Raw genomic sequence first — 19,998 nt, forward strand, 5'->3', positions numbered from 1 at the left:
GCTACTCCCTGTATCATTCTCTATTACTGGAACCACCCTCTGAGGTGTTTTAAGAATATTGGGGAAACATGTTCAGTTTTTGGAAAGGCTAAGAATACATTATTTTCCCACCTACAAATTCACTATGAAATACAATGTTAATAATTATTAGATTCCAGTAATAAAAGATACCTGTATCTTCTCTCCTCCATCAGAAACTTCACAAAACAGAAAGCATATGTGTAAACAAAACTGAAAGTATCACACAAATCCAGCCCATGTGGCTTAGTGGTTGAGCATCGACCTATGAACCAGGAGGTCACAGAATTCCATTCTTGGTCTGGGCACATGCCCAGGTTGTGGGCTTGATCCCCAGTGGAGGTGTGCTAGGGGCAGGGGCCTGACAAAGAAGAATTACTGAGTAGGCTGAGGGGCAGGGACCATGGGAGAGAAAAATTGCTAATTATCTCGCTAGAAAAGCAATGTGTTATGATTAAACCCAGCCAGGTGTGACCCTGCTCGTAAATTTTATGTAAACTTTTTACCCTGCCAGTACCAGGAACAGCTAATGAACCGCTTTGCAGTTTGTTTTTTCTTTTTTTAAAAAAATACTTTGTAGTGTTGCAGATAAAAGGTCTTGCTGTACTCTCGGTCAGCACTGCAAGCTGTGATGCTCCTACGGGAGGGACACGGCTGCAGTCAGCTGGCCAGCTTAATAAAGGCTCTTAAAATTTAAATTCTGAGTCGGTGGTCTATCTCGCTGAGCTAACCCATAACAGAGGGAGTGCAAGAGGCAGCCAATTGATGATTCTCTCTCATCATTGATGCTTCTATTTCCCTCTCTCTTCCTCTCTGAAATAAATAAAAATAAAAATGAAAAGTATCACACAAATAAGTCAAAAGGTTTAATTTTATTGAATAAAGAAAGTTCATTCAGGTCTTACATATGTCATAGGAATACTTTAGATTATAACAGATTATAAATCAATAGCTGATTGGAAGAAAGGAATACAGAAAGCAGTTTATATTTTCAATGTAGAAAAAAAATCTAATTGCTACAGATGTCTTGTAAAATTCCCAAAAGAAGTTCTAGCCATGTAGATTGTTTAGTGGATTTTTTTTCCTTTTTCAAGGGATGAAAATGAAATTCAATGTGTATATTATTGGTTACAATTAGTATAACAGCTTGAAAAAAATCATGAGACAAAAGCATAAATATAATATAAAAAGACAAGATTTTAAAATTGTATTATAGGAATATTAACTATAATAAGTGGAAAAGATACATTAAAATCAGCACTGTAGTACACTAGTTCAAAACAGAGCTCATAAGGCAGACCAAAACTGATGCAAGTTAAGGACAATGGTCTGTTTTTAGGAAGGGTGTCCAGACAGACACCACCACAAAGAAATGCCAACACTAACTATGCGGTCCCCTCTGGTTACTCAGTGAAGTGTCAAAGGTGGAGGGACTGGTGAGCAGCTCAGGCTTTCTCCAGGGACTTGTAGTATTCCACCAGCACAGTCCAGGCCTTGGGAGCCATGAAACCCTCAGGAGGCTTCTGGCCGTCTCGAGCAAGTTTGCGCATTCGTGTTCCCGAAATAAATTCAAAGTCTTCGTGGCTGAAAGAAAATTATGTCACACCTTAAAAAACTTAGTTATAGGAAAATATAAGAAGCATTTGTTCCTTCTGTTCACAGTAGACAAACTTACCGGAAAAAAAAAAAAAAGGATAACATGACTTGTGAATATCAAGCTGATTTCAAAGTTACCACTGAGTAAAAATACCACATTCTTGAAAATCATCCAATTTCAGAACTGGCAAACCTATTTTAATTGACATTTTTACTGAGATCATTGTAGATTCACATGCAATTATAAGAACTAATACAGCAAGATCCCATGTATCCGTTTAGCCAGTTTCCCCCAATGGTAACATCTTACAAAACTACAGCATAACATCACAATCAGGGTATCAGCACAGAAACAATCTACCATCCTACGAAAATCTCCCTAGTGTTATCCATGCTCATTTCCCAGGGCGTTTATTTAGTTCTGTGCGATGTCATCGCACGTGCAGGTTCATTTAGGCACCACAGTTAAGGTACAGGACAGTTCCCAAACCAGAACGATTCCTCAGGTTGCCCTTTGATAGCCATACCCATCTCACCCTCTGCTCCCCAGCCCCTGGCAACTACTAGTTTAGAACTAGGAACTTAAAAAAGAGAAATATAATTTAGCTAGTACAGATTAAAAACTTTTAGGAAGGTTGAATCTGAAAGGCTAAATGCATATTGGAACATTAAGAGAAAAACTGGAATTTCATAATGGCAACAGAGAGTAGGTAGCAATAATTGCTATTATTCCACTGATAAGCTACTATACCTACAAAACGCACCAAAGCCCTTACACCATTAAGCATGTGGCACCTACAGCTATTACACATATTGTCTACTGGTAATTTCATCATCTTCCCTCAAACAACGGAACCAACTAGAAAGCAGACCAGGATCCAGCATGAGTTCTGGGTCACTCAAGTCACCAAATCACAGACCACATGTACTCCCTATTAGAAGCTGTACGTTCCCTCCCCACTTCATTATCTGTGGAGTTAACCTGAGGATCCAGTGACATCATAAACTGCCAAGTGGCCCTTCCTTCTAGTCGATGCTAGGTATGTTTTAATAATCACATTTCCAGGAATCAATGAAGGAAATAGCCAGAGATGCAGACAAATATTATGCAGAAAGATACCTATTATGAAAGTTGTTTTATGATAGTCAAATATTATAAATAACCTAAAAGTTGACGGTTCTAAATAAATGATGGTATAGCCCTGAGGAGAATTATGTAGTTATTAAAGTACAGCTAAGGGGGGGGTGGGGGGGGGTGTTCATGATGTAATTAATACGTGAAAATAATCAGGACAGAAAACTTTATACACAATACCACTGCAATTTTGTTAAAATACAAGGGATAGGGTGGGGGGAGGAAGGCTATAAAGAAATACCCTGAAGCGTTAATAGGTTATTTCTACAAAGTGGTATCACGAGTGCTTTTACTTTTGTTCAATATGTGTTCTGCAATTTTCTACAATAATGATTTTTATCAATTATCAAGTAAAGTATCAAAAACAATTATGAGTAAAAGCTTATTTTAAAAATCTCTATCCAAAGTGATGTATAATACTTCAAATTCCTTTCATGAAGCTGAAACCTCCATCATTTGGAATGCCACCCCAGTGAGAGCAGGTGAACAGGATGCTGCTGTTCTGGCCCCACAGCAGGGACACTGCTACCAAGCAGAAGGCACTACCTCTTTCACTCAGACATGCGACACCTTCTCCTGGTCGCCGTGTCTGCTCTTCCTATTCCCTGCACTACCAGGGAGGCAAAAAGACATACAGGTGCTCAGTATTCCAACAGCCCTCATCTTCTCAGGGAAAATATCTTTTAAATGTCTACACAAATCTTCAAAGATGATGATGAGAAGGAAAGGGTAATGGATAATGCCTCAAAGTAGGCTGGATTCAAATAGTTTAAATCTAGGAGGTATCTCCCACTTCTGTCATCTATTCAATTTGCAGAAAAGTCAGAGCTACAGTACTATACTGGCCCGTGCAGATGAAATGGTGACCACAGTTGATACATGAAGTAAGCAACCATTTCCCTCTTTTTTTTTTTTTTAATTGATTTTTAGAAAGAGTGGAATGGAGAGGGAGAGAGAAAGAAACATAGAGGTAAGAGAGAAACATCAATCGGTTGCCTCCCGCATTGACCGGGATCAAACTTGCAACCTGGGAATATGCCCTAACTTGGAATTGAACCCAAGACCCTTTGGTGCACAGGATGGTGCTCAATCAACTGAGCCACACCAGCCAGGGAGTGATCATCTTCCTCTTCCATGAATGGGTACAACTTAAGGTGAGAAAAAAGAAATGTACTGCATGTGAGCTAGGCCTAGAAGCAAGATTACGAGAGATTTTTTTTAAAAATCAGAAAAGGTTGGGGTTTGAAACATAATTTGTAAATTGTCAACACTGAAATGAAAACTGAATCTGAGAAAACAGATAAGCTCAGCAAAAGAGAAAGTATTTGTCAAAGGAATAGGAAGAAAACCAAGTTGATTATAAGAAAGTCATGGAAGAAGGGATATTTTAAAAGTTTAAGGCCGCAGAGGGGCTAAGGAAAATGGCCATGAAGGAAGAAAAAAAAAAAAAAAAAAAAAAAAACACTGGATTTACAAACCAGAATTTAAATTTTCTTTAATGTAAGAGTTTTAGTTGATGATGAAGAAAACAGATGGAATGGTAAAATGACAGAGACGCAGAGGAGAAAAGATGCGATCTTTTTTTTCCCCAAGAAAAGAGTAAGTACACAGGCAGAACAAAATAAATGGCAAGAATGAAGTTCAGAGCTAATTTTAGAAGCAGGATGAAAACCAGGAGGGAGGAAACAGGAAGACGAAGAAGGTCTGAAATAAAGAACACAGGGAAAGGAGCTTTGACAAGGAGAGGGTCAAGAATGAAGAAAAAAATAGTGATGATTTGAAGTTAGAAGAAGGTGAGGCGGTTACTGTTTCCACAAAGACATAAGGTTGACTTCTGAGGGTAACCAGAAGCTGTATGGGAATAACTGGTAATAGAATCCATCAACTCAGTCAACTATCTCCACCTCATCTTCAGGTTACACCTGAGAGGATCAAAGCCGGGCCTAGGCACGAGGTCAAGGGGGTTGGGGGGCCAGATATCTTCCCAATTGTATCTCAACATCTTCGCTCCAGCCTGATATAAACTTAGTTTAGCTGAGAACCAGTTGACAAAATCTCGGACTAAATGTTTCAGTTCCTTAGAAGGTTCCCTTACCAGCTCCCTAACTAAGCTTCATTGAGGAAAATGATAACCCTAGAGCTTTCTGGCCAGGTAAATTTAAAATTCTGACTTTGAAAAAGAAAACCTGTGTCACATGCATGAAGCGCTCTTTGGCTGTTGATGGCAATGAGAAAGATACAAGAGCGCAGCAGCTGCTGGATGATTCTGTCCTGCCTTTTTGATTAAAGGAAAAAAGGCCAGACCAATTAAAGTCTTTTCTTTCCCCAGAATGCCAAGCTGTCTGACATCCAGAAGTTTGCTTGCATTCCTTCTGAAATTGCATTTTTAAAACCAAGGTCCCTGGGTACCTCTTTCCCTGACGCTATTTCACACTCCATCTGCCCCGCATGCCACAGGCATTTCTTCATCACATGGAACTGGAGTTCCTGCTTCCACATGGTGGTGGTTGCACTCCACCCTGGCTACGAAAAACACATTTATTTCCCTCTGCCTCATAACTGTACTTCTATCTGTCACATACGGATTCTGTTTGTCATCAAAAGTCCGATGCAAGGCCTGGACACAAGAGTCACTGTCTGTAATCGAATCACAGTGTTTACAATTATATATTTAAATGAACAGTATTTTACAGAAATAATTAAATCAAGCAGAAACTGAGGCATTCCAGGAATGATCTAAAATTAGCTCTGACCTTCACCTGTGAGTAATCAGGAATCTGCCAAAGCAGAGAAGGCTACTGAATAAAAGATGTAAGGCTTTGACTACAAAGCAACTCTACTTAGGCTATCTAATTTTACTAGTTACCAATCTCCCATGGAACCTGGAAAAAGAAACACGAGTATGTTTTGGTTTTTTCTTCTCAAAACCACTTGGTCATAGATTCTTATAATCCACAGCTGACAGAACTCCAGCTCTTAAAAAAGGGGGAGTGCATTTAAACAGCAGGAAGGGGGGAAACCAGACGACCAGGTAGACTACGTGGGCCCCTGTGGGACCAGCATCTTCTCCCACATGGGACACACTAACCGCATGTGGCCAGCATCTTGATTAACTCCGGCGGACAATAACTGCTGGAGATTTTACATCTTTACAACCATCTGCTGTCTTTCAGTCCACATATGTGGCCATCAGAGCCACTAGCACAAGCTTATTTACATGGACAAGGGCTGGGGACAGTAGATAGCTCTTCAAGTGTAACTGTTCATATCTCATTAGGCCAGCTTTTATAAAAATGCTAACTAGACCGTTAAGTGATCAGAGAAGCAAAGAAGAATTTCTTTTCTAATATACTAAAATTAATGATGGTCACTTATAAGTGAATCTAACAAACTACTTGGGGTCTATTTAACTTTTCATCCAGCTTGAATGATGTTTACATATAATATAGTACATACACATCAACGACTAAGAATTCTTAAGAATGGGGTAAAAAAATCATCTTTTCACAACCAGATAAATAGCTATTTGTCTTTCTTTCTAAAAACTAAAAAGCACTGGTTGACATCATACATGACAAATTTCAAAACTTTTATTTCCAAACCAAGACCAATTGAAATATGCAAAACATTTAGTTACTAGAACTTAATGAAGCCAATTCTTAATTCATCATGTTTTCCTTCCACTATCTCAGTCTTATAAATAAAAGTTAGAGAACTGCTTCTATCAGACAATCAGTCAAATATCAAATTGCCAGGGTTTCCTGAAGTCACTGCAGTCAACTCAAGTTTCTTTATCGTAAATGGGTCACAAATCTGTAATCTACCAACAGTGTAGAAGAGCAGGGTTTTTTGGTGGCTTTTCATTTCCTTTACTGAGGTATAATTAGCATATCACATTGTATTAATGTCAGGTGAACAACATAATGGTTGTATATGTGTATTGGGAAATTATCACCACAATAAGCCTAATTAAAATCCATGGTTATGCACAGTTACCAAAACCAAACATTTTGTCTTGTGATGAGAACTTTTAAGATCTACTTGCTTAGCAACTTTCAAATATGCAATACAGTGTTATTAGGTCTAGTCACCATGCCGGACATTACATCCTCATGACTTATTTATTTTACAACTAGAAGTTTGTAGCTTTTGACTAACCTCACCCATTCCCTCCCACCTCTGGTAACCATCCATCTGTTCTCTGTATCTCGCAACTTGAGAACAGGGGTTTTTAACTGAGTGCCAATGAACAGGTTTCAAAAGGATCCACAAATACCCTGCTGGGCAAAATTCTGGGTTTCTGTGCTCTCTCAATTAGAAAAAGGTACATCACTTTTCATCTGCTTCTGAAAAAAGCCTCCGATTACTCAAGAATGACTCAATTTTCAGGAAACTAATCCTGGAAGCTCTCAGATGCCCGTCACCACATAAAGCTGCCTGGGCTGAGGCATCTGGCTGAGCTCCCCTCAGCAGGCCGCCCAGGGCTATTCTGAGCAGACCGCTGACATGCTTGGACTTTGCTCCCTGTACAAGGCCTCCAACTAAGGCAGGAAGTTATACAGAGAGAAATGATACATTTTCGAGGCAATTTTAAAAAGTAGTAGTCCAAAGAGCTTAATTATTTACAAGTCAACCATAAAAATTAAGTGAACCCAAGTACAGAATTCCAGGTAACAAGGACACTGGTCTAGCTATATTAAACAATTTTCTTTCTATTTGTCACAGGGTTTCTTAAATGTTTTTATCATCTGCTTTCTACTATTGTGGCATATGTGACTATCTTCATTTATTTAGAAACCAGGATTTCTAGTACTCTGAAAACACAAAGATCAGCTCCAAATATCAAAGTAAGAAGAAGTCTCTGAGGGAAAAAAGGAATGCTTCATTTTCATTTGTCAATCTACACTAATAAAAGACAAAGATGCTAACTGACCATAACTTCGCTATGCCCAAGCCACACCCACCAGTCAATCAGAGCGACTATATGCAAATTAACTCAACCAAGATGGCGGCCGGCAGCCACGGAGGTGGAGCAAGCAGGAGGCTTGGTTGCCCCAGCGATGGAGGAAGCCAAGCTTCCCGACTGCTCTGGGCGGCTCTGGCCTCCGCTGAAAGCAAAAAAGTTTGTTATAGAAGAGAAATAAATCCCAGATACCTGCTTCCAGCCAGCCTCCACTGGGAGCTTGGGTAGTTGGGGGCTGTGGCCAGCCTGCAAACAGCCATCAGCCCCTCACCCAGGCTGGCCAGGCACCCCAGCAGGAGCCCCCACCATGAAGGGGGTGTGGCCAGCCTGAAAACAGCCATTAGCCCCTCACCCAGGCTGGCAAGGCACCCCAGTGGGGACCCCCACCCTGAAGAGGCTGTGCCAGCCTGAAAACAGCCAACAGCCCCTCACCCAGGCTGGCCACACCCTCATGGGGTGAGGGTCCCTGCTGGGGGGCTTGGCCAGACTGCAAACAGCCATCAACCCTGCACCCAGGCTGGCCAGGCACCCCAGCGGGGACCTCCACCCTGAAGGGGCTGTGGCCATCCTGCAAACAGCCATCAGCCCCTCACCCAGGCTAGCTAGGCACCCCAGCAGGGACCCCTACCCTGAAGGGGCTGTGGAGAGCCTGCAAACAGCCATCAGCCACTCACCCAGGATGGCCACACTCTCATGGGGTGAGGGTCCCTGCTGGGGGGCTGTGGCCAGCCTGCAAACAGCCATCAGCCCCTCCCCCAGACTGGCCAGGGACCCCAGCAGGACCCCCCACCATGAAGGGGATGTGGCCAGCCTGAAAACGGCCCTCAGCCCCTCACCCAGGCTGGCCAGGCACCCCAGTGGGGACCCCCACCCTGAAGGGGCTGTAGCCAGCCTGCAAACAGCCATTAGCCCCTCACCCAGGCTGGCAAGGCACCCCAGTGGGGACCCCCACCCTGAAGGGGCTGTGGCCAGCCTGCAAACAGCCATCAGCCCCTCACCCAGGCAGGCCACACCCTTGTGGGGTAAGAGTCCCCGCTGGGGGGCTGTGCCAGCCTGCAAACAGCCATCAGCCCCTCACCCAGGCTGGCCAGGCACCCCAGTGGGGACCCCACCCTGAAGGGCCTGTGGCCAGCCTGCAAACAGCCATCAGCTCCTCACTTAGGATCACCACACCCTCATGGAGTGAGGGTTCCCACTGGGGGCCTTGGCCAGCCTGCAAACAGCCATCAGCCCCTCACCCAGACTGGCCAGGCACCCCAGCAGGACCCCCCCACCTTGAAGGGTGTGTGGCCAGCCTGAAAACGGCCCTCAGCCCCTCACTCAGGCTTGCCAGGCACCCCAGCAGGACCCCCACCCTGATCCGGGACACCCTTCAGGGCAAACCAGCCAGCCCCCACCCATACACCAGGCCTCTATCCTATATAATAAAAGGGTAATATGCAAATTGACCCTAACAGCAGAGCAACTGGAAATCACTGGTCACTATGACACACACTGACCACCAGGGGGCAGAAGCTCAATGTAGGATTGATTGACCAGTGCAGGAGCTGTCCCCTGGTGGTCAGTGGGCTCCCACAGGTGGAGCTCTGCTCAGCCACAAGCCAGGCTGATGGCTGCCAGTACAGCGGTGGTGGTGGGAGCCTCTCCCGCCTCCTCAGCAGCACTAAGGATGTCTGACTGCAGCAAAGCCTGCTCCCCGCTGAGAAGTGGACATCCCCCGAGGGCTCCCGGGCTGCCAGAGGAATGTCTGACTGCCAGTTTAGGCCCAATCCCCTGGGGAGCAGGCCTAAGCCAGCAAGTGGTCATTCTTCAAGGGGTCCCAGACTGCGAGAGGGCACAGGCCGGGCTGAGGGACCCTCCCAAGTGCACAAATTTTTGTGCACCTGGCTTCTAGTCCTTTATAATAAAAGCCTAACAAGCTAAGTGTCAGTCATCTAGTTGGCCATTCAACCAATCAAAGCATAATATGTTGATGATATGCTAAGGCTGCTCAACCTCTCGTTATGATGTGCACTGACCACCAGGGGGCTGACAGTCAACAGGCCCACCAGTTGCTATGACATGCACTGTCAACCAGGGGGCAGACACTCTGACCGGTAGATTAGCTTGCTGCTAGGGTCCGGCCAGTTGGAACTGAGTCAGATGGGCCGGACATGCCCTGGAGTCCTCCCGCGGTCTCTCAACACAGGAGCTGCCCCCTGGTGGTTACTGTACTCCACAAGGGGGAGCACCACTCAGCCAGAAGACAGGCTCATGGCTGGCAAGCACATTGGCAGTCAGACACCCCCCCGAGGGCTCCCAGAATGTGAGAGGGCACAGGCCGAGCTGAGGGACCCCTCCGCACCCTGAGTGCATGAATTTTGTGCACTGGGCCTCTAGTAATAAAATAATTAAGAAGAGCATAAGGGCCCTAGCTGGTTTGGCTCAGTGTCGGCCTTCAGACTGAAGGGTCCCAGGTTCTATTCCAGTCAAGGGCACATCGCCCGGGTTGCGGGCTCCATCCCCAGTGGGGTGCATGCAAGAGGCAGCCAATCAATGATTCTCTCTCATCATTGACGTTTCTCATCCTCTCCTTTCCTCTCTGAAATCAATAAAAATATTTTTAAAAAGGGGGGGGGAGGAGCATAAGATACCCAAATATGCCAATATTGTTACAAACCATTGGTTCTCCACAGAAGTGATTTTGCTACCTTATCTCCTCCTCCCCAGGGCCAACATTTTACAATAGGACAGGCGCCCACAACAATGAATTATGTGGCTCCAAATGTCAACAGGGCTGAGTTGAGAAAGCCTGCTAACTGGCATAACAGAAGGGGAAAATTCAATTCATGAAACGTATGATTTGTGGCTATTTCCTTTGGGGCCTCTTTACCAGATCAGTGACTGGATACAGCACAGCTCTACACCCAGAGGAGATCACAGCCTGATCTCAATAAGTAGTGCAGCATTTGAAGGTACAGGTATAGAAAAACGATACCCCATGTTTGTAAGGGGAAAGGGTGGGAAGACGTGGGACTAGGTGGGACAGGCAGATGCCACCATCCCTCAGTGATACCTAAGCACATGAGCAGAAGTCCTTCCTGCCAGTCTCATTCTGGAGCACACAGAGGGCCTGCACAGTGTAATCATTCATCCTTATCATCATTCATTGCACACACCCCATCAGGACTTGTGGCACAGTGCAGTACCAGAACTGACAATAAGGAGCCTTGAGATGTGCACAGAGAACTTCTAATAGCATGGAAAGATGCTCATGAAAAATAAATAATAAAAAGCAAGAACAAAGTTCTACTATATTATACACTCAATTATGCTCAGCTATATTAAATGAATTGCACAGATAACTATAAGCAAAGCACATAAAATAATGGGTGATGACGTGAGTTCTTATTTTTCTGCTTTTAAATACTTTCATAATTTTATTAAAAACTTATTTATTGGTTGACCACTGGGGGAACTCATTCCATTCATCCTTTATTCACCCGAGGATTTATCAAATCAGCGTATCCCACTCACCATGAAGGAGGAACTGCCTAGGAACATCACGGAGACCTATTTCCCTTCCACCAGCTGGAGTATTAGGAATACCTTGTACTGCTCTGCTGGGAGCCCCAGATCACTCTACTCTTAGCACTAAGGGAAACATTTTCCTGGGAACTGTCTCATTGCTTCTTCTACTTTCCCTCTTGTACTGATAGGTGTGTCCATTCATCCTCCCAGAGTAGTCAAACCTGGTCAGGGTTTTGAAATAAAGAGAGGAAGAGGAGACCTCTGACCTGTACTGATTCAAGGCTACCTTGGTCTTCCTGGCAATAAATCTTCCATCTATACCAGCTCACTAGAGTTCTAATCGGAGGCTTCCGCTGTTGGCTACTCCTCAGTGCATGTCCCTCTCCCCACAACCACCTTCTCTCTTATAAATGTTATGACTGATGAAAAGCAGCACATGGGTAGTGCTGGGTTTTATAATGAAAATACTATGGCCCTAGCTGGTTTGGCTCAGTGGATAAAGCATTGGCCTGCCGACCAAAGGGTCCCGGGTTTGATTCTGGTCAAGGGCACATGCCTGAGGTTGCAGGCTTGATCCCTAGGGGGCATGCAGGAGGCAGCCAATCAATGATTCTCTCTCATCATCGATGTTTCTATCTCTCTCTCCCTCCCTTCCTCTCTGAAATCAATAAAAAAAATTTTTTTAAAAAGGAAAATACTGCCAAAACCGGTTTGGCTCAGTGGATAGAGCGTCGGCCTGCGGACTGAAAGGTCCCAGGTTCGATTCCGGTCAAGGGCATGTACCTGGGTTGCGGGCACGAACCTGGGTTGCGGGCACATCTCCCATGGGAGATGTGCAGGAGGCAGCTGGTCGATGTTTCTCTCCCATCGATGTTTCTAACTATCTATCTCTCTCCCTTCCTCTCTGTAAAAAATCAATAAAATATATTTTTTAAAAAAAATAAAAAATAAAAAGGAAAATACTATGAAATCTCCTTAAGTATCATTTATTCCTAATGATAACCATCAGAGAGAAAAAGATTACTTTTATTTTATTTCTAGAAAACATAAGCTTCTCCCTTCTCTAGAATGTTCTCTAGAGTGATCTGTGAAGGGATAACGACAAATAATGTATATTTCCATATTATATATTTCGCTGCAGATCAAAGGAAGTATTCCATAAAAGTTAGGGAGAAAATTATCAATATATTGGTTAATAAATGTCAATTAATGGAGCAAAATGCAAAAAAGTATTTTGTTTATGAACTGTTTGATAAAATGTGAAGTCAGGATCTTGCCATCAGAACACTTTCAGAATCACAGTATTATTGTAGAAAGCATAACATGTACCTTGTATAAAATAATGATGTTGTCAGAAACACAATCACTACACTATTCCATTGTACTTTTATACCTACCAATTCTTTCCATTAAAACCCCATGCCTGTCACCTCTGGAATTCCAGAGAACACTGAACTAAAATGTTTTGCGGTTGGTGGTGTTGCTTGTTTTGGGGCATGAGAGAAGATATTAGATTTATGTATTTAGGAAGATAAAAATCAACCTTCATTTAATATAGCAAATAGAGACCCAGCACACGAAATTTGTGTGCGGGTATGGTCCCTAGGCCTGGCCTGCGATCAGGGCCCTGCCCCTGCTGCCACCCAACCCTGGTTCCTCCTTCGCCATCATACGATTGAAGCCTGATGGCTGCGGGAAGGGACCAAGAGGTCGGCCATTCCCACCCGCTCCGCATGGTTGCCCTCTGTGTGGCACCCAACCCTGGTTCCCCGTTCGCCATCCAACCCTGCCACCCAACCCTGGTTCCCTGTTCGCCATTGGGTGATTGGAGCCTGTTGGCCGGGGAAAGGGACCAAGAGGTGGTCAGTGCGCCTCATAGTGACTGGTCGAGTGGTCGTTCTGGTCGTTCCGCCATTAAAGTCAATTTGTATATTACCTTTTTATTATATAGGATAGAGGCCTGGTGCACAGGTGGGGGCTAGCCGGCCTGCCCTGATGGGGGCCCCAGATCAAGATGAGGGTCCCCACTGGGGGGTGGGGCCAGCCTGGGCAAGGGGCCGCGGGGGGTTTGCAGGCTGGCCACGCCCCTGATCGGGGTGGGGGGTCCCCGCTGGGGGTCGGGGCCAGCCTGGGCGAGGGGCTGTGGGCGGTTTGCAAGCCAGCCACACCCCCAATTGGGGTGGGGGTCCCCACTTGGGGGCGTGGCCGGCCGGGGCGAGGGGCTGCAGTCGTTCTGGTCTCTGGTCATTCTGCCATTTTGCTCACTGGGCTTTTATTATATAGGATTATACTTTAAGTCCTAATGCTGTGTCTCCTAAAGATGTTTTGAGTCAATCCATCTCTCCCAATTCCTGTCACAATCTAATGGGAGCAAACCTAAGCTCCCATTAACTCCTGCCAGCACGAATACACACCTTGACACCAAGGATTTTAATATCACAGTTTTGTGACAAAATAGCTGGTTCTTTTATGCAATTTGGTCTCTGGCTCTGCTTGAGTGACTAAGCAGCTTTGCAGTTTGAACTCTGACAAACTGCACTCCCTATACTGTTTAAACATTGCTTGTTTTACAGATTTGTTTTGTGAGCTCCAAGGAAAACTCAGGCAGTGGCCAGTGTCTTGTGACAACTCTGCTGACGTTATGATACTGACCCTTGGTCATATCTCATGATTCCACCTGCTGATCCTAAATTAGCAAACATTGGAAAGCCCGGTTGCCCTAACCACCCAGAAAATGTAGAGTGCATACTCATAGCTCTGCTTCCCTTAGCAATCAATCCCCTTAAAGGTCAGCCTCCTGTGGTGTTTGTCCTTAAATGCCCTGCCCTACCTCTCCCTCTTCAGAACGTGCTCTGTTTGTACTGGAAGCTGCGTCTCCCTGGCTTGCAACCCATGCTTTTGAGAATAAACCTCTTGATTTAAATTCCAGGGTCTGGGAAATGTGTTGACAACAATGACCTCCCCTCCCAACTTGCCGGGATTGCTAGGTTATTTTTTTATGATTATGTGCCATGTAGATAGTTTCAAACTTATCTTTGTTCTTATAAACATTGCAAGCATAGCTATTTCTGCAATCTATTATTTGGCAATTCTATTGGGTGAAGTCTGCGCAGGTCTGTTCTGCTGACTGTAGTTTCCACTTTTTCTGGTGTTGGTGCTCTGTTTCTTTGTGTACGTTTTCATTTTTGGCTGAAATTGTTCCGTCAACTTATGTAATTATTTATTGGAATAAGTTGAGTCCTAAAATAAAGGTGTAATGCCCCAGGAGGACTTTTTTTTTGCTTTTACTGAATACTTTGAGGCACATCTAGTCAAGAACCACCGAAAACCACTTACTGTGTGAGATGAAGACTTTCTGGCTGTTTACTGTTTGTTTTGATACCACCCAGGTAATATGTGCTTGGCCCACTGGAGCAGAGTTTGGGCTCCTGAATATAAAGCTCAGTGCTCTGCTCACATTCTCCTTGGGGAGTGGACTGGGTTCACTTCAGTTCCTCCTTACACTTAGGTGGGAAGGAGTCCCAGCTGAATAGGATTGTCTCCTGCTGAACTGCGACCTAAGACAGGACCGTGATAATCAATACTCAAGTTCGCTAGGTCCACCAGGATGAGAGCAACTTCAGTGCTCAACTTACCTGGACTCTAGCCTTCACTTAAGAGTTTGGCCTTACAGTTCTTATAATCATCTTATCATTATTATCTTATCATCTTATCAATACTTTCATGAAAATGTGTTTTTTTTAATCCAGAATTTTTAGTTAATTTCTTAGGAGAATCAATCTATGTAATCTAACCTAATTACCAAAAACCTGAACATCCTAATATCTAATGCATACTATTAACAACTCTATCTTTTAAAAATCAATCTATAGATATAAAAGCCTAAGTGACCGAGCGATCAGACCCTATAATGCGCACTGACCACCAGGGGGCAGATGCTCAATGCAGGAGCTGCCCCCTGGTGGTCAGTGTGCTCCCACAGCCAACATCCCACAGCCCCTCCCCCCATCAGCCAACCTCCAGCAGCTCCGATCAGCCTGGATCAGCAGCCAGGCCAAGGGACCCCACCCATGCACGAATTCGTGCACCAGGCCTCTAGTATTATAATAATAATGTATGGTATCAGTCCAGTATGAAAATACAGAGGGAACACTTTGTAAAGTAGATGATTATCTAACTACTGCTTAGTACACCTTAATACAAAATAATATTGAATGTAAACTATAACTGAGAAAGAATGTTAATAAAAATACATACACAAATAAATAAATAAATAAATAACCTAGTCCAGTTCCTACCTTTCAAAGAACTGCCTTATCTGATCCCTGTCTGTCTCATCCTCCTCCTTTCACTCTCTGTTCTACCCCACCTAGCCTTCTTTCTAGGGGCCCAGTGCATAAATTCATGCACCTTGAAAGGAACTGAGGGCTGAGAGACTGCAGTTGGGCACAGGGGCGGGTCTTGGCCCATCCTCTGTGTCCCCACCTGGCCCTTCCCGCCACTGTCCCTGGTCCCCTGTCTGCTGGAAGCCCCTGCCACCACTCCTCTCACATGCTGATAGCACCAGCCTGCTCTCACCTGCAGCCGGTGCCGCTGCTTGCACTTGCTGCCAGCGCCTGGTGCTGGTCCTGATCGCTTGGTGCCATGAGCGGGTGTGAGTGGTGGCTGCTGGCCCCGATTGCCCCTCAGGAGCAGGGAGAGGTGGAGAAGCCCTCAGGGGCGATCAGGGTCAGCAGCCACCACTCACACCCACTGATGGCACCAAGCGATCAGGACCAGTGCCAGGTGCTGGCAGCAGGTGCAAGCGGTAGTGCCGGCTGCAGGTGAGAATGGGGCCGGCGCCATCAGTGGGTGAGAGAGTTGGCTGCCAGCTCCAATAGCCCCTCAAGAGCAGGGAGAGGTGGAGAAGTCCTGAGGGGCAATCAGGGCTAGCAGCCACCACTCACACCCGCTGATCGGGGCCAGCGCTGGGCACCAGCAGCAGGTGCAAGTGGCGGCTCCAGATCCAGCAGTGGGTACGAGCAGAGCCAGCACCAGCAGCAGGTGCAGGTGCCGGCAGCAGGTGCAGGCATCCAGCAGGACCGCAGCGCATGGGAGCAAAGAATTTTCAGTAACCACCAGAAGCTCGCCCCGATGACAGCAACTGGCACCCTGCCTTGGTCTGGCACCCTCGCTCACCTGCTGCACCATCCTGCCATGGCCAATGCCCGCCATGTTCCGCACATGCCCTCTGGTGGTCAGCACATGTCAGAGAGACCAGTTGTTTGGTTGTTCAGTTGTTCGGTTGTTTTGCTGTTCATTTTATTTGCATATTAGGGTTTTATATATAGAGATGCCTACTATCTTTTGGAGCCTATCCCAAATGTCACTTGCTCCAGGAAACCATCCCTGATAACCGAGGTGGTCAGACAAGTTCTAGCAGAGCTTCCTGTAATCTTCTGCACTTATGACCCTTAATTAACTGTTGTTACTGGTTTACCGTCTGTCATCTTCTCTAGAATGTAAGTCCCATGAGGTCAACAACAATATCTGCCTATTTCCAATTATTGTGCCTATACCTAGCAATTGCATGTATGTAGTACAGATTCAATAAATAGTCTACGAATGAATAAAGCACAGTAAAGCTAGAAAGTTTTGTCAATTTCAATATCTGCCGTTGACTTTAAAATAAGACTATTATATACAAATATAATATATAACTTTATTTTCAAAGATATACATACTAGTACATCCCTAAGTATGATTCAAATGTATAGTCAAACAAAGAAGAAACTACAATAGATTGGAAATTAGATCCTATCTATTAACAGTTATGCTACTAGTATAACACCCCTTGAATCTACAAACACAGGATGATGCTCAGTAAATTCATGTAATTATAGTAAAAACTTCTAAAAGTTTTCAGAAGAAATATCAAAATTAATGAAAGCAAAGTATTTTATGAGTTAATGGAAAAGAAAGTTCCTCGGTACTCTGACAAAAATTCTTGTGTATTAAAAAGACTATATGGCAAGAAAGGGAAAGAAAAGAATTCACACAAGCAGTACTTCAGTGGGCAACGTGACAAGACTTGTATGTGAAGAGTGAGGTGAAAGAATAAAGGACTGAAAGATTCTATATAATGGGAAGAACAAGTAACTAAAGAAATTTAGGATTTGAAAATAGGTGGAGGGAAAGGGAATGTTGTTTCTGGGTATTTTAAGTAATATCAAGAAATCTAAGCAGAAATGCCCATTAGTGGGGTAGACAGAATTTTACGATGGCCCTCATGATCTTCACCCTGTGGCAGTGGTCGGCAAACCATGGCTCGCGAGCCACATGTGGCTCTTTGGCCCCTTTAGTGTGGCTCTTCCACAAAATACCACGTGCGGGCGCACACATACAGTGCGATTGAACCTTCGTGGCCCATGCGCAGAAGTCGGTTTTCGGCCTGGGTGAGTCTATTTTGAAGAAGTGGCATTAGAAGAAGTGGGGGGTGGACATGTAGAGAGGATGAACGAAAGGAGATAGACGAAACAAGTATACAAAACGAGTATGGATGGGAGAGTTAGAAAGGGTTGACCTCAGCGAACGTACCTCAATCAGATTGAGGACGTTTTTAGCAAAGGCCAGTTTAGGAGTACCTTAATTGAGTTAATAACAATGTACCTACCTATATAGTTTAAGTTTAAAAAATGTGACTCTCAAAAGAAATTTCAATCGTTGTACTGTTGATATTTGGCTCTGTTGACTAATGAGTTTGCCGACCACTGCCCTATGGCATTACTACCATGATATGTCATCATATGCCACAAGGATCTTGCAGACACAATTAGTTACTAAAGTACTGACCTAAAATAGTGAAATTATCTGAGTCGGTCTATCCTAATTATCTAAGCCCTTTAAAAGTGAAGGTTTTCTTGGCTGATGGCGGAAGGGAAGTCAAGGAGAGCTGAAACATGAGACATATTTGCCATGACAGAGGCTCGAGGCTGAGATGGAAGGGCCCACGGGGAAGGACCTCAAAGTGGCTTCTAGGAGCGGAGAGCAATCCTCAGCCAACAGTCAGTAAGAAGACAGGGACCTAAGTCCTAAAACCGTAAGAAACTGAATTCTGCGAACAAGGGTCATCTGGAAAGTGGATTCTTTTTAGAACCTTCAGAGAAGAGCCCAGCCTGGCCAGAATCTAGTCTAGCCCACCCAGACTTCTGACCTAAAGAACTGAGAGTTAATAAATGAATACTGTTTTAAAGCCACTACGTTTGTGATAATGTGTGGCCAGCAACAGAAAGCTAACGCAGCAACTTGGAAACAGTGATATGTATATACCTTTAAGAGTTACCGCAAAGAAACTGCTAGAATAGATGAGCTTTCCTGTGGAAAGTATACAAAAGAAGGGACGAATATATGAAAAGGCCTTGAAGGATACCTACAATTAAAATGTATTTTTTTAATTAAATGTTTATTGATGGAAGTATTACATATGCCCCCTTTTTTCTCTCATTGACCTCCTTCTATCCCACCCCCAACCCCCACCCAGAATGTGTATTTTTTAATGACACTAATACTATATGATTTTGAGTATACTACAGTATTTAAAAAATATGAAAAATTACTCTATGGATAATGTGGAAATAACTGTACAGCAAACATTTACATCCAACTGTCCCTTCATTTACCCATTTCCAAAAGGAACACTCACTCACGTGTGCTCTCTTTTTGTTAGTTGCTATTTCAATCACGTGAATCATAATCTTACATTTACCCAAATACAAAGATTTATTGCATAAAGGAGAAAAAAAGTTACCCCCCAAAAAGTATCCTGAAAGTTTGTAATATCTGAAAGAAGGGACTTTAATCTTGTAGTCTTAAAAGCAAATTTCCTTCAGTCTCTAGTGTAGCTAATATGGACCTACTTAACTTCCTAAGTATAAACAGATGATTTTTATCATAATTCCTATCAATAATATCTTGCTTGAAATCTTTATGAAGCTGGTTTTTTCTCCCTAAACCTTGTCTTACACTGGTATTTAGTCAAATCAAAAGCTATAAAATCATTAATTACATAAAAGTTGGCATTGAACAATGTCCATTAATCAAACCTAAGCCAACCTCATATGCACATAATTAATAACTGTTTTCTCACTACATCAAAGACTATTGCCTTTCCACAAAATTTTAATCACTTTCCAACATATTCCCATCAACTTAATTATATTTGAACATAATGTAAAAATTTAAAAAACTAAGGCAGTTTTAAAGCCTCCCAAGTTACAATTTATTACGATTTGCTAACTCTAAAAAAATTCCAAGAAAATGAGCTGCTCATGCAACTAATACAGAATTCATCATTGGAAAATCTTATGAGAACTGATGTAATTATTTAGCTTTTGAATGATTAAAAGAGAGACTTAAAGCAATATTACCCAGGAAACATGAAAGTTATCAAGGGCCTCCCAGCCCATCAGTCAACTAACTACATACAGATGAGTTCTAGGGTCCTGAATGTAATTAAATCAGCTGATCATGCAAAGAAGCCACAGTAATGAAACAGCGGCACAAGGATCATGTAAAAGAAAAGCTCTGTCTCTCTTTAGTTTTGTCTCCTAAACTCGCAATGATGCAAATGCACCTGAGTTTTATGCATTTGACCACTAGTTGAATGATTCTATTTTTCTCTCCTATCTCTGTAAGTGACTGATCATTACTTTCAAAACATCTTGTACACAATTAAACCAATACATTGGATGCTGGGTGAGAAGAAAAGTTTCCTGGCCCAGCACTCCATCTCTGACAC

General features: G+C 43.8%; 1 protein-coding gene across 2 annotated transcripts in view; it reads right to left on the reverse strand.

Moving 5' to 3' along the window:
- Positions 1 to 871: 871 nt before the first annotated feature.
- PAPSS1 (3'-phosphoadenosine 5'-phosphosulfate synthase 1) overlaps positions 872 to 19,998 on the reverse strand; it is a 108,713-nt gene continuing 89,586 nt past the window's right edge. For both annotated transcript variants that reach the window (XM_070433415.1, XM_070433424.1), the window contains exon 12: positions 872 to 1,602. In XM_070433415.1, the coding sequence (XP_070289516.1) occupies positions 1,464 to 1,602 (139 nt within the window). In that variant the 3' untranslated portion in view covers positions 872 to 1,463. The remainder of the gene's footprint in view (positions 1,603 to 19,998) is intronic.

Source organism: Myotis yumanensis, unplaced genomic scaffold (assembly GCF_028538775.1).
Source record: "Myotis yumanensis isolate MYYU_CA2020_CCGP unplaced genomic scaffold, mMyoYum1.0.hap1 SCAF_1, whole genome shotgun sequence".
Taxonomy (NCBI): Eukaryota; Metazoa; Chordata; class Mammalia; order Chiroptera; family Vespertilionidae; genus Myotis; species Myotis yumanensis.